This window comes from Hippocampus zosterae, chromosome 2 (genome assembly GCF_025434085.1).
Source record: "Hippocampus zosterae strain Florida chromosome 2, ASM2543408v3, whole genome shotgun sequence".
Classification (NCBI taxonomy): domain Eukaryota; kingdom Metazoa; phylum Chordata; class Actinopteri; order Syngnathiformes; family Syngnathidae; genus Hippocampus; species Hippocampus zosterae.
Window position 1 is genome coordinate 34,596,966 of NC_067452.1, and position 14,434 is coordinate 34,611,399.

General features: G+C 42.7%; 1 protein-coding gene across 1 annotated transcript; it reads left to right on the top strand.

Moving 5' to 3' along the window:
- The first annotated feature begins 9 nt into the window (after positions 1-9).
- On the top strand, positions 10-13,916 carry arih2 (ariadne homolog 2 (Drosophila)). Its single transcript, XM_052057370.1, has 15 exons — positions 10-164; positions 2,562-3,100; positions 4,804-4,871; positions 5,728-5,800; positions 6,078-6,219; positions 7,390-7,511; positions 8,166-8,275; positions 8,633-8,750; positions 8,837-8,887; positions 9,061-9,082; positions 9,652-9,803; positions 10,024-10,167; positions 10,609-10,674; positions 11,228-11,353; positions 12,088-13,916. The coding sequence occupies exons 2-15, from the start codon at positions 2,834-2,836 to the stop codon at positions 12,157-12,159; spliced, it is 1,533 nt and encodes a 510-aa protein (XP_051913330.1). The 5' UTR covers positions 10-164; positions 2,562-2,833; the 3' UTR covers positions 12,160-13,916.
- The last annotated feature ends 518 nt before the right edge of the window (positions 13,917-14,434 follow it).

Genomic DNA, 14,434 nt, shown 5'->3' on the forward strand with positions numbered 1-14,434 from the left:
ATTTTTTATATATTCCTTCGATTTGGAACGGAAAAATTCCGACTGCGTTTGTGTACTTAGAACGCATCATATCGTCCGCCTACCAGCTAACGCACGTAGTGGCTTTGTAGTCTAAAACTCACATTTGTTTGTCACCGTGAACAGGACCGGTGTGGCTCTGACGGGTAAATATGTCTTGAGTTTTCCTAGACTCAATAGGTACATCTGTCGTTAATTTTGTTTGTAAGCGCTCGAGTTGCTGACGGCCTTGTTTACATCCCAATCCACGGGTTAGGAGTGGGCAAGAGGCGTATCACGACGATATCAGATGCTAACGGGGAGCTAGCAACTACTCAGATCGTAAACTCGTATCAAATGTACTTGTTTAACTTTGTGTCTCTGCGAGGATTTTTTTAAACCTCGTTAAACGGATGTCTTTGGCTTCGTCGCGCTGTATGACTCATTGTAAACGTTTTAAGGATAATCCGGCTAACTCAAATTGGCTAGTCGATAACTGGACTGGACCTTTGGGGCTCTTTCCAAACAATGGAGGCAAATGTCGATGTTCTGTTCATCCAAAGCATGGCATATTTGTTTCATATCGTCCAAAACATTACTCCAACCCCCCTCCACCACGTATTATGAAACTGTGCTGAGTCGCTGTGATACATTAGCTTAGCAAGATGTGTGTCACCGAGTTTAAAGAGCCTATTTTTAGCCTGAACCAGGAGCGTTTGGCTGATGCCTGGCTGACACCATGAAAGCCTGGCAGGTTCGTTTTGACTCTTCTCGACTCGTCTGGGTCAATGTCAGATAGATATTTAATTCATACTCAAGTGCAGTTCGCTTATTAAAAAAACGTAATTTATTTTTTTAAAAATGTAATTATAATTGCACTTCAGTTATTGTACCTCAGAGTCAGTTAAGTGGCCACTGTCCAGTGTCACTGGGCACAAAATCAGGGGCTCATGGCATTACGACAATTCCCTAAATTAGTGATTCTCAAATGGTTGGTCAGGACCCCAAAGTGGATCACTGAGTCATGAGTCATGGGCAGGTAATAAAGAATTGCAGGGTCTTCAGTTTACGGCAGTTCAGACATATAGTGTTCCGAGGTTGCAAATGGCGAAAGAATGTTTTTTTCATGCTCTACAATAAGACACATTTATAGTCAGGATGAAAAACGTTCGCACCTCAGTTAATGGTGGTTAACCATCAATGCTGCATTAACCATCAGTTAATCCACCATTTTTACCAGAAAATTGCAGCAAATTCACATTTTTAGAGATGCACACATTTAGTTGTTTTGTTTGCATCGGAGCGACACAAAAATTGAACAGGAAAAAGCCACGTGATCATTTGGTGGAAACGGCTGTTATGATAAATTACATACAATGTGTCATGTCGTTTGCATTACACACTTCACTGCGGTTTATTAAATACAATACAATACAATACATGCGGATTTATACAGCGCTTTCACAACAGCGGCAGTGGTAACAAAGCGCTTAACAAAACAGATTATGTGCTGTTTTATGCATTTAATCCGTTGTTACTATGACAGTGAAAATCGATCAGTTCAAAGGTATTACGCGAATTTCCATGCATTTGAAAGTAATGTCATAGTTAAACGTGTGAACTTTGAATGCAATTCGAAATGATACATGTTAACAGTATAAGTAGCCAAACAAGTGTGAAAACAAATAAAAATGTGCGTGTGCATACAATTCTTGAATATTAATTTCCACATTGAATAAAAAAAAAAGTTGACCACTACTGTAAAACAATAACTTAACAAAACAATCCAACAAACCAGGCACGCAGGTAAATGCCCACACAGATGCACAGTTAATCCTCTCGGCTCTTGCACATACCCACAAGAAGTCTTGTGTGACATCAAGATTTAAGGGGCAAAATCTTTTCCATTTTGGAGGTTCCACTGTATTTCATTGGAAAAACGCCTCTCGATATAACGTTGTTCCACACCCCTGCAAACTCTGCAGACGCTCTTCTTTTGATAGCGGCGCGGACACCTCCAGCGGCTCCTCTTGTTTTATGTTGAGAGGGAAGAAATTTCATCTGTGCTGTATATTACACATACAGTACATTTGACAATAAAGTTTATCCAATCCAATCCACAGGTGTGCGTCTTAATCCCCTTTAAAGCAGGTCTCAACTAATCCTCTAAAGCCCAGACAGTAAAGCTCAACACATGTCCTTCATCCTGCACCTGCTCAGTTCAACACAACTTCAGTGTAGTACTTATCACCAAGATAATCATCAGATAATAGTTGGAACTTCTCATATCTAGCGGTATGGTTACACTTCAGCATACTTTCTTAATACGAGTTACAACTCTGCTCTTAGCAAGGGCTTTGGCGCATCTTATGGGCGCAGAACGCACATAAAAATATGTGAGCGTGCGAATAGTTTAGTTTTTAGGGAAGTAGCTCAGGATAGGTTCTACTCAACCAACGCAAAGATATGACATTGTGAATAGACTGTGGTTCACTGTCCTTTGTTGTATGCGTTCATCTCACAGTTCTCTCAATGATTTCCCGTTTGATTCACTTGCTCCCCAGTTTCTCTGTTGCCTTGGATCACCCTTGAACCGGCCTTCCAGATGAGTGACGGGGAGTGCGACTTCTTCTGCTTCTTCCGCTGCTGCTGAGCGCGCACTCGACGCGGCTCAGACACACCGGACGCCAGTGTGTCTCTGAACAGCGACGCAAGCACGCAGGCCGGAGGGCGGAGAGGTGGCGCTTCGATAAGCCATTCCAGCCGATCATAACCACACAGATCCGACAGGTAGGCGTGCAGTCTACCTGTCCGGGTGGTTGATTCCGTCGACCGGATGTCTGTGGACATGAACAGCCAGGCGTCTGACAGCAACGAGGAAGACTTTGGGGTCAACTCTGAAGAGGAGGATGATGAGGACGATGGCGGTGAAGAGGAGGATCAAGGGGACATCGAAACCTACTATGACGGGGTGGCCAGCGATGTGGAGCAACAGGGCGCTGACTCCTTTGATCCAGAGGAGTATCAGTTCACTTGTCTGACATATAAAGAGAGCCAAAGAGTTCTCAATGAAGAGGTGAACATTGTGGCTGCTGCACTAAAGGTGGGCTTAGTCTACTCTGAATCCTTTTAACTCCTGCTTTTTTACACCGAAAAAAAAACATTCAGTATTATTATTGTTATTACTCTCTAGTGCAGGGGTCCCCAAACTTTTTCCTGTGAGGGCCACATAACTTCTCCCTTCTCTGATGGGGGGCCGGTGTCAGTTTGTAACAGAAAAAGTGTGACGATCATAGGGGAGCATAAAAAAAAAATGTTTTCCAGAAAGCCACACATAACCAAATAACCATTTCCAGGTTCTTTTCAGGAAACAAATAATAACGCTATTAATGAAATAAATAATAACTAAATAACCCTCTCTGAGTTCTTCACAGAAAAAGCAGAAAATAAATAATAAATAAATAACCCTCTCTGAGTTCTTCACAGAAAAAAACAGAAAATAAATAATAACTATATAACTCTCTCTGGGTTCTTCATAGAAAAAAAAATTGGAACATTAACTTTCTGTTGCGCCATGCACAATCATAACAGATAAAAGTTCAGCTCAGTTGTCAGAGCAGAATCCCTCTGACACATATGAACAGTCTCTTAAAGTTCTTGTGTTCCTTCCTTATAATCCTTTTGTAGGTTCCAGTAGGCTTGTAGACACCACCGTTTGCTGTTAGGGTTTTTTGGGGGGCGTTTTTAACACGGTGATGGGTCATTTTGACCCGAGGACAACAGTAGGGTTAATGGGCCGGGCCAAATGTGCTGGCGGGCCGTATCCGGCCCGCGGGCCTTAGTTTGGGGAGCCCTGCTCTAGTGCAATAATGAATCAGAGAACAATGGTGCCTCAGTTCCCACTCAGCGTATCAACACACTTACAAAGTAGCCCATCGCGATCTAGCCTGGAAATCCAGACTCCTCGCTATCCCAGCAATTGAGTCTGGTCACAGTCGCATCAAGCGCATTTCTGAGGCGGGGCAAACCTTAGTAAATAGACAGCGAAATGCACCAATCCGCGAAGAATGGACATAATGTCAGGGGGAAAAAAAGTCTTCTTTTGAAATAAGTGCTACTGAAGAGGGACAATGTTCAGGAATTCGCCAGAGCAAATAAACCAATTAGATTGCACGGTTTGTTTTGAATCGGGGCTGAGCCGTGGTCGTGGGTTTGGCTTGCCAGGCTCCTCAAGATCAGGCATGGATGGATGGACTGGTGGCCTGCGGGTCATTGAAGTCAGGTCCCACAAATAAAAAAAAAAACATTTGACCAAACGAACCATGACTTTTAGTCCCAATTGAAAACGAGATCTATTTTTCAGAAACTTTGTTCGAAAAAGGCCTCACAAGTGCCAGGTGCCGCCTACCTAGCTTGTGGATGAACCTTTCCCAAAGACAGTTTAGTACCCAGTCTTGTAATTTTGTTCGGCACCCTGTTTCTAGTTTGTTTGAGGCATCTCAACTGTCATTGCATGCCAGAAACAAGTGTCATAAATGCATTATTAGTATCAGATGTCTGTTAGTAGTTCGGCCTGTAATACAAGGTGACGTTGTCATGCAATTTGTCTCGCTTCATGCGTCATATTCAGGAAGATGAGTTAAGTCATTGCCCTGCGATTGGCTGGCAACGGACTCAGGGTGTCCCCCGCCTACTGCCCGAAGACGGCTGGGATAGGCTCCAGCACCCCCCGTGACCCTAGTGAGGATCAAGCGGTTCGGAAAAGGGATGGATGGAGTTAAGTCTTCTTTTCTCTCTCCTGTTCAGGTTTTACCGGCTGTTGCAAAGCTGATCCTCGTGCATTTTCACTGGCAGGTTTCACAAATACTGGACAGGTATTTTCACTCCATTTCTGTTGTTTTTACGGCGTCATTGCAGTCTGTTTCCCAAACCGCCCCCCTCCTTCTCCCCCCTGTAATATTTACCTTTTGGTTTCAAGCATGCTTGAAATGCTGAGGAAAAGTCTTCAGTTATTTCATCCGTTAGTTGAATCTGGCATTTCATGTGTGTGTGGGGGGGGGGGGGGGGGCGTGGAGGGAATCACTAAATTTCGCAAAAAACTGTTTGAAATGTATGTATGTCTAACGGATGAGGAAGAACACTTTTCTGACTGCAGCCCGTTCTTATATCGTACTACAATAAACATGGATCAAAAAGCCATTTGCCGGCGAAGTCTGTGGCAGAGTTGAACTGGCCTGCCATGCGATTAAAGGGGGGGGGGGGGGGGGGTTCCCAGAGGAAGAAAAAGAAATCTAGCCCTCAAATACCAGAAGCATACATTGATAAAAATATCTTATTGATTTCTTTTTTCATAAGAGCAGCAGATAAGACATTTAGCATGTCTGCCTCCCAGTCAGGAAGTTGGACTCTTCTTCTTTAGGTGTGAATGTGAGTGTGAATTGTTGAGACAGCTGAGCTGGAAATCACCCGTGACCTTATTTTCAAGCGCTATGTAAAATGGATGGATGGATGTTTTTATAAATGATGTATGGCCACCTGCCGACTAAATAAAAACTGAAATAGCACCTAATCTTAAAAAGGGTCCTCGCCTATTAAGCGCTGGAACATTTTGAAACTGCTTGAATCTGACCTTGGAAAGGTTGCAAGAGCCATATGCATTCATATGGCATTCTTTCTTTATTTCTCTACACCACAATTTTTTCCACCGTTTTTTCTTCTTGTTGTGTGCAGGCATAAGTCCAGTTCGTCTCTGGTGTTGTCAGACGCCCTGGTTCAGCCGAGCAATGCCTGCAGAGCGGTCTTTGTGAGTAACAAACGGACTTGCTACTGTTCGAGCTGAGATATTTTTCCAACCAATTCAAGCTCATAAACGCTGGTTTCATGAGTCTACTTAAGACTTTCTTCAATGGTAGTTGTTTGCATGTCAAATGTATGCAAATCCATCTGCATATTTTTTATGCGCTTTTTACTTGGAACAATCGCATTGCAAGCAGCCCAGTGCAACGCGTGTTTCTGTTGTTCACAATGTGTTCACTTTGGGACAACATCATTTGAACTTCACTTGGATTTGTCTGTTTCAGGCTCCTCAGTCCCTGCAGTGTGGCGTGTGTCTCCAGGTCGTAAGGAGAGACTCCCTGCTGGCGTTGCCCTGCCAGCACTCCTTCTGCAAAACTTGCTGGGAGCAGCACTGCACTGTACTGGTCAAAGATGGAATAGGAGTGGGTAAGTTAAGATCGGGGGTGGGCAAACTACGGCCCGCGGGCCGAATCCGGCCCGTTGGTCTTTTTAATCCGGCCCGTCGAAGATTGATGCACAATTGAGGTTTGATTGCATTCATTTCGTTTGGATTTGTAATGACAGTTATTTCAACACCAGGTGGCACAGTTACTTCAAGTTGCAGAGCACAGGGAGGGAGGGGAAGACGAAGAAAGAGGGAAAGAGTAATGACCATGGAAGGGAAAGTGATATGTAATGATTAAACGAAGCGGGTAACAAAGTACAAAACATTCAGGAGACGCCGGGAGTCGGAATGACTCAAATCTACGAGACTTTGAAAAACAAGGAAGCGATTCTTACTCAGTCCGATTCTGGCAATTTCCTTGCTCAGAGTGAATTGCTTGTGGCTCGAGTAAATGAACATTTCCTAGGATGGTTTGATTGTTTTCATGTTAAAAACTTTCCGCAAACTGGGCCGCTAATAAGAGTCGGAGAGCAGTCAAATGTGTAGAGCTTGAACAACAGGGGCCTCAGTACACATCCTTGAGGACAACCGGTGCTGAGTGTGATGGTGGAAGAGAATGTTACATTATTGCTGGCATACAAAGACATTGTGCTATCGTCTTTATTTTCTATTTCTATTTATAACTTTTGGCCCGGCCCTCCACAATATTTTCTGCTTCTCGTTTGTCGACAATATGTCGACGTCACACATCATAGCCAATCAAAATGCACGAAGCTTTTAAAATTACTTTCCGTGTTTAAGTGAGTGAGGCACAGCCAGCCTTTACCCAAGACATAAAAATACAATCTATGCAGTTCACATACAGTACATATGAGTTTTACAACAATACTTAAGCATAATTGCAATTTCGGCTCTACCTGCGGATGGAAGAGCGAAGCGAGTGGTAAAAATGTTTCGTGAGCAGCGTACATACCGTGCCGCAGTGAGTCCACACATGACATCACACACTGGGCAGGGGTGAGCAAAAACAGACTAATTTTTTTCAATGGTCGCATTCTAGTGAAGTTCAGAAGCATCGCACGATGTGTGGCGGCCTTAAACGGAGTCTTTCAATGGTTAAGTGCAAGTGATGGCATACATTAACGGTAATATGGAAAATATGGTTTTTGAAGAATTAATTTGTTTGTGTTGGTGGTCTTGTGTCTTTCCAGGCATTTCATGCATGGCTCAGGATTGCTCCCTGCAAACGCCAGAAGATTTTGTCCTGCTTCTACTGCCAGGAGAGGAGCTGAAGGACAAGTACAGACGGTACCTCTTCAGAGACTATGTGGAGGTGTGTGGTTGTTTGTCCTTTCTTAATCGACAGTCAGGTTCCAAAATACTAAATCAGCGACACAATTCTCTTCTCTCTGGCTTTGAAGACCCCCACAATTGATTTGAACTGAATTGAGCAAGACTTGCTTCAACTGGAGACTTTTAGCTTCAATTACCTGGTATTTATATCCAAGTCAGGTGACCGTTGTAGGAATTACCAACAGTTTGTATATTATGTACCTTCCACCATTTAAGGGATCAAAAGTATGGTAATGGGACAATTGCCTGCTCAGCTATCCCAGGGACAGGAGTTTCTTATTCCCTCATTATCCTATTTACAAGAAGAAGATTAAAAAAAAAGTCCAGAGTTCTTTTCAAGCATGCTATTTGCATTTGGAACCTGTTGCTGTTAACTCTCAACATGACATCCAAAGGAGCTGTGTTGTCAAAGGCAACAATCTTCACCGGAGTGACTACAGAGGGTCTCTCTCTGTCTCCCCCCCCGCCCCCTTCAGTCTCATTTGCCAATTGGAATGATTGTGTAAGACCGTTTTCTGGTCTTTTGGGTTGCCCCCTAGCCCCCGATCCTAATGAAGTTCAATGTGTGAAACACATACGGTTGCCCGTAAGCATCCTGCTCATCTTTTCCTGATCTTCATTTCTCCGACTCCAGAGTCACTTTCAGTTGCAACTGTGTCCGGGTGCAGACTGTCCCATCGTCATTAAGGTGCAGGAGCCACGGGCGCGCAGGGTGCAGTGCAGCCGTTGCAGTGAGGTCTTCTGGTAGGTCCATCACACACCAACACAGCATTCCTAAACATGCAGAGCAAATAAATGGAAAGAAACAAATTGAAATATATAAATTCTTCAATTTTATAAAAGTATTCTATAAAAGTAACTGTTTGTGCATTGGTCTCTGTGTATTTTTATTTATTTACTATTAATATTCTTTTTTTTTTTTTAATATTTCTGTAATGCACCTAAGCACTTTCTGATTCTCGATGGTCTCTAATTTTTTTACTACAGGTGCTTTAACACAAGAGGTTCAGTAATCATATTCCAAAGCTTCAAATGAAGATAATTTGTATGCAGTCGATGTTTAATATTGAATTTCTCTCTTTTGTTTCTTGTCGTTCTTAGTTTTAAATGCCGTCAGATGTACCACGCACCCACAGACTGCGCGACCATCCGGAAATGGCTCACAAAATGCGCCGATGACTCGGAGACGGCCAACTATATCAGCGCACACACTAAAGATGTACGAGCAGCCACGTGGTTTCTATCTTGACTTGCAGCGTTAAAAAAAAAAAAAGATACATGAAACAACTTTGTGTCATATTTCAGTGTCCTAAGTGCAATATCTGCATTGAGAAGAATGGAGGGTGCAATCATATGGTAAGTAACAGCTGAAAAGGCAATGCTTAAAATATATTCTCTTTCGTGAGAGTCTACAAGTCTTCAGTTTTACATTTAGTCTTTTTTCTTGGTAAAATGAAGTGTTTGAATGCTTAGGTACTATTGCCACTGTTTGTTTACATCAACAAATGTATCTTGTTTGTTTATTCCAGCAATGCTCCAAGTGCAAACACGGTAAGTGTTTGACTCCTCATCTCGTAGTACACGGAATGTCATGTTCAGACATCACGTATTCTAAACGAGACAAAAAAAATTGTGCAGGACTTTGAACTGTGCAGGGAATAAACAAGCTTTTAATTTTCCTTTTTTCACTTGACCACAACAGTCAGTCAGTTGCACCGATTGCTTATGCCCGATGATTTATACGATGAAACATGCGTGTAATTTGCCAAAACAGTTTCAAATTTATCAAGGGAAACTCATCACATGAGAAAAGAATATAATTGCACGGGGATTTAAATAGCATCGTCTAGGAGCTATATTAAGACTGATTTGTGTGTTGTGTTATGGCAGTATAAATTGGGAATCGGGGAGTGAGGGGGGGCTTAAAGGGTATAGAATCAGAGAATTGTATCCGTCCGGTCGGGTGTATTTTGGATTTTTTTTTTTCTGCCAATCTGCATCGACCTCAGAAAGTCAATATCGGTCAGGTCGTAGACTTGAGTAAGTCCAGTCCACCTCCATAGTAGTCCAACAATGTAGACATTTGCTCAAAATTGGCCTGAAAATTGTTTGATTTTCAGACTTCTGCTGGATGTGTCTCGGTGACTGGAAGACTCATGGCAGTGAATACTACGAGTGCAGTCGTTACAAAGAAAACCCCGATATAGTCAACCAGAGCCAGCAGGCTCAGGCCAGAGAGGCTCTGAAGAAATACCTCTTCTACTTTGAGAGGGTGAGGAAGCAACGAGTGGAGGGAGGGAGGGATGGATGGAGAAGGGGGGGTGAGGGAGAAGGGGGGGTGAGGGAGAAGGGGGTGGGGGTGGGGGGACCTCCTCAAAACCCGCACTTGGATTTTGCTGATTGTCTGCCGACCAATATTTGAATGGCGAGAAAATTCTGAAGATGTCCAGCGGTCTGCCGTTTACAAATATCTTGTGTGTTTCCTGCACCAGTGGGAGAACCACAACAAGTCTCTGCAGCTGGAGGCTCAGACGTACCAGAGGATCCAGGAGAAGATCCAGGAGAGAGTGATGAACAACCTGGGAACCTGGATTGACTGGCAGTACCTTCACAACGCTGCAAAGCTTCTCGCCAAGGTACTTTGTGTTTATGTGTTTAGGTTTTAGATGCTTTTATTGGAGGGGCGTGGGTTGTTTTGTTTGTTTCTGTTTGGGGTCTCTTTATTGCAGTATTGAGAAGCTGCAATTGAATTTAAGCTTTTACGTTCAATGATTTCAAAATCGGAAGCGCAGTAAGCTTGACTCCTAAATTGAAATTAAAATAAGCGATATTGATCAATTAATTTCGTCTTGAATCTTGCATACTTACTTGGTAATATTAAGGGACCTGCCGGAACACTTCTCATGTTGCGATAGTTTTTGCATCGGTGCAGACGTTACTGTTGAAAGCGGTCTACTGTGCCTCTACCAACAAGCCAGACATAGGTCGTTTTACGCCAGTAGGTCACAGGGCATCTATTTGATTGGCAATTTCTGTGTTTGACTAACGTACCTTCTGTGTTGTCTTTTTACTTCCAGTGTCGCTACACACTGCAGTATACGTATCCTTATGCCTACTACATGTCCGGCCCACGCAAAAAACTGGTAAGAGACTGTTCTCCTGTCACCTGACCCACAAACTTCAGTGTCTTTTGACCAAAAAAAAAAATCCCTGAAAGAGGAAGTTGCTGTGCTGCACGCCCTAATCCAAAGTCTTTTTATTTCTTTGTTTGTGCATGGAGTTGTTTTTTTAATTCAGCCTTTCCTGATATGCTGCTAGTGCCAACAGATTTGCTGTACTATAGGCAAGTTTGGTTACTCTCCTCCTGTTAGAATGCTCGCATTGCTTTATTTGGTGGCTATAGAAAGTGAAACGACAGAGACAACAAACATCAACTGTGCCTGACATCATGTGGTTTCTTCGTGGAGACACAGAGACAAGGGAGGGACCAGAAAGGGCACGAACTCAGGACATTACAAAACAAGAGCCATCATGACACGTGAAAGGGGACAAGCGGCGAGAGGAGATACAGCAAAAAAAGCAATGTCAACAGACCACGATAGAAATCACACGTGCTAAGATGTGTTTTGAGAGGGGTAAAATGAGAGATCAGACAAAGGCGCAGGTGTGTGCTGATTTGGTTTTCCCTTGTTGCAGTTTGAGTACCAGCAGGCTCAACTGGAGGCAGAGATTGAGAACTTGTCCTGGAAAGTGGAGCGGGTGGACAGCTACGAGAGGGCAGTGGTGGGAGGCGAGGTCGATCTCAGTGCCAGCGACAGAGGGGTAAGATGGGATCTTTGATGTACGCCGCCATAGGAACCAAGCTCCATTGAGAGTAGTAAAAAAAATAAATAAAATTGTGCGTAATTGATGCCTCCTGCAAAGAAATTTAGAATTGTCTATAGGATTAGTTTAAATCCTAAAATTACTCCAAACAGTGATTCCAAAACTCCAAATGTCTTTTGTTGTTGTTGTTGTTGTCGTCGTCGTCCTCCACCTCCCACGCTGCTAAACCCTAACTGCACCCAGATTTTGAAAGCTTTATCTGTTAAGAGAAACGTCTTACTATTCTTCTGACATGGCTTTGGTCCTATCTTTGAGCGTTTTAGAACGAGCTCGACAACATGGAGATGGCAAGGTTTTTCAATGAAAAACATGGCGTCCCCCCACTCCCACCCAAAATCTGTGAATCGCAAGTATCAAGTTGTGAATAAGCGAGGGGAATCACTGGACCCATTTAGAGAGCTAAGTGACAAATAAATATAGTGAGATACGTACATGGAATGACGATATGTTTGAAATTCCGTTCTGATCATGGGGTGGGACCAAAATCCGATAATTCGCTTTTTAATTCATTTTCAATAGGGAAAATGGATGATGTACAAGAAAACTGAGATAAGGGCATAGTTCGTGGAACGAATTCAACTCGCAAGTCAGGATATCACTGTGGCGTGAGGCATGTCGGCTACGTTCAACATCGGGAAAACTTTTGAGCTTCCTTTTGTCCGTGCGAACAGGATCTGGAGAATCAGATGCACATAGCTGAGCAGAGGCGACGCACGCTGCTGAAGGATTTCCACGACACCTGAAGCGCCATTTGGACTGCCGAGCACCAGCATCTCTTTTTTGTCCTTCTTTCCTTCCTTCCTTCTCTTTCTTACTTGCACCCACACCCCACTTTTGCTTCCTTCTGTGACCATCCCCGGGGCACAGTCCCTGCGGTGTCCCTTTTCCTCTGTAACGCTCACTTGCCATTTCACTTTCTGTCTTTTTCTCTTGTCCCTATCTCACTCCTAAAATGCTGCTGGGTCACGGAATGGTGCGATTGTATCCTCCTCCCCCTTATGCTCTTTCGCCATAATTTGGCTTTAACGCCGTCACCCGAGTCGATTCTCTTCATCAGAGCACACCGTAAGGATTAAGTGTGTGTCTCAAATATCTTTTGTTTCTCTCCTGCATCAAACTGGTGACACATAAAATAAATATAACCCCCAAAATAGGAAAGGTCAAATCAATTTCTACTTTTTCCTCAACAGGGATTTTGCGACTAATGCTAAGACCATAAAGCCTAGTGGACACTTTGGGGCAGTTGTGTTGCTCACATCTTACGTGTATTTATGTTTTCATCTAGTCGGCTAATTTAATTTATAAGTGCAGTAGTCAAAAGCATCTGCATTCTTTTTACATGACAAAATGCAGCATTTCCGTGCGCTTGATTGTTGTTCGCATAGAGAACATACTGAAAATGAATACGCAGTTTGTTTGTTTTGGGGGTTTTTTTTGTCTTGTTTTATTTTAGGTCCACAATAGATTTTTATTTTTATTTTTTTTTTGGTATTGCCAAACCTGACTTACTCCGACCACAACTGCCAGAAAAAAATGCTGGTTGTTATGATGTTAGGAAAAACGAATGGGCTCTTTGAGGCAATCTGCTCATGTTACTTCAAACAGGGTGGGCAACCTGTGGATCATTTTCCGTCTGAGAGACCATTTGCCTCTGACCTGCCATCAAAGTCTGCAAACAATATGAATGTCTCATGTTATGAAAAGCCCCCGCCCCGTAATTAAATCCACAAATGCTAAAAATTGATCAAGAACTCTTTTTTTAAACTACTAAACGGCAAATTCATTTTGTGTATTCTGAGAAACCTGACCTGCGTATTTATAAGCATGAATTTTATCCTGTTGAACCGATTCCGTGCATCGTGGTCAGCACATCTGCCTCACAGTTCTCAGGTGGATAAAACCCTTAATTTGCTCAGTCTGAATATTTAAAAAAAGATAATACTGATTAGTCTGTACACCAAAGAATGGCATGACAAAATGTTTTCCTTCCCACTTGACATTTATTTCATTTTGGAAAAATAGCGTTTCACCCAATAATATGCATTTGTTTGCTCATATCATGAAATTACGATTGGTTCTTGGAGGACCTCAACCTGCCTCTGAAAAGGAATAATGTTCCCCACACATGTTTACAAGCTTGAGTGCACCTCAGTCAACAAATTCTGGTATTTGCACCTTGATTATGACCGATCAGAGCCATAGTCCATTTCACTTCACTTACTGACACAAACACATAATTATGGATTCACTCCACTAAACTTTCATTGTACTCGTCCCCGCTAATTTGGAAGCTCTCCTATTTTTATTTCATTTTTGGGCTATGGTTTTCCTCCTCTTTCTTGCTCACATTGTTCACTGTACTTCTGGAAAAAAATGTCTGTTGATAGATGGTTTGGAAAAAAAACGAATAAAGAAAAATCTACCGAAAAGTGCTGTAATTTTCAACGGTTGTACATTAATACACAAAATAGAGTTACTGAGAGAGTTTTAAAAACTGAAACCTTGTCTTGTGTATTCATTGCAATGCTGCATGTCACATGCGCAGCTCAAACAACAAAATGAAAGTGTCAGACACTCACACTCACCTTTAATATTCTTCACACTGGCACTGAATAACCCAAGAGAGCCAAAATTACCCCACAGTCGGATGTAGCATATGTAAGACTGGGCCAAGAAGGAATTAACTGTAGTCATTTAGTACTTGTTTGTCGGTGGATCCATCGGTCACGTGACCAAGTGGGCGGGGCGCTACACTGCACACAAGCGTTTCTCCGTTTGTATAAGGCGGCAAATTACAGCTGCGGGTATTCGGTTTGTGTGATTGATTGGCAACGAAAAACATTGATCACATACTTTCACTCAGAAATCTTCCGATCACGATCAGTGGACGCCTGGTCGATCGATCGTAACACCACTAAAATAAACTCGTTTACTTAAAAATGTTTTTTATTAAAGAATTATTAATGATAAATGAGAATTATTTTATCGAAATAAATAATTTTACATGAAACAAAATGT

What these genes read in the sequence shown, in the direction of transcription:
- arih2 (XM_052057370.1), top strand. Translation starts at nt 2,834, where the DNA reads ATGTCTGTGGACATGAACAGCCAGGCGTCTGACAGCAACGAGGAAGAC. An exon ending in TCTTCAGAGACTATGTGGAG is followed by an intron (nt 7,512 to 8,165) that starts GTGTGTGGTTGT and finishes CTCCGACTCCAG; the next exon opens with AGTCACTTTCAGTTGCAACT. An exon ending in CTGCAAAGCTTCTCGCCAAG is followed by an intron (nt 10,168 to 10,608) that starts GTACTTTGTGTT and finishes TTTTACTTCCAG; the next exon opens with TGTCGCTACACACTGCAGTA.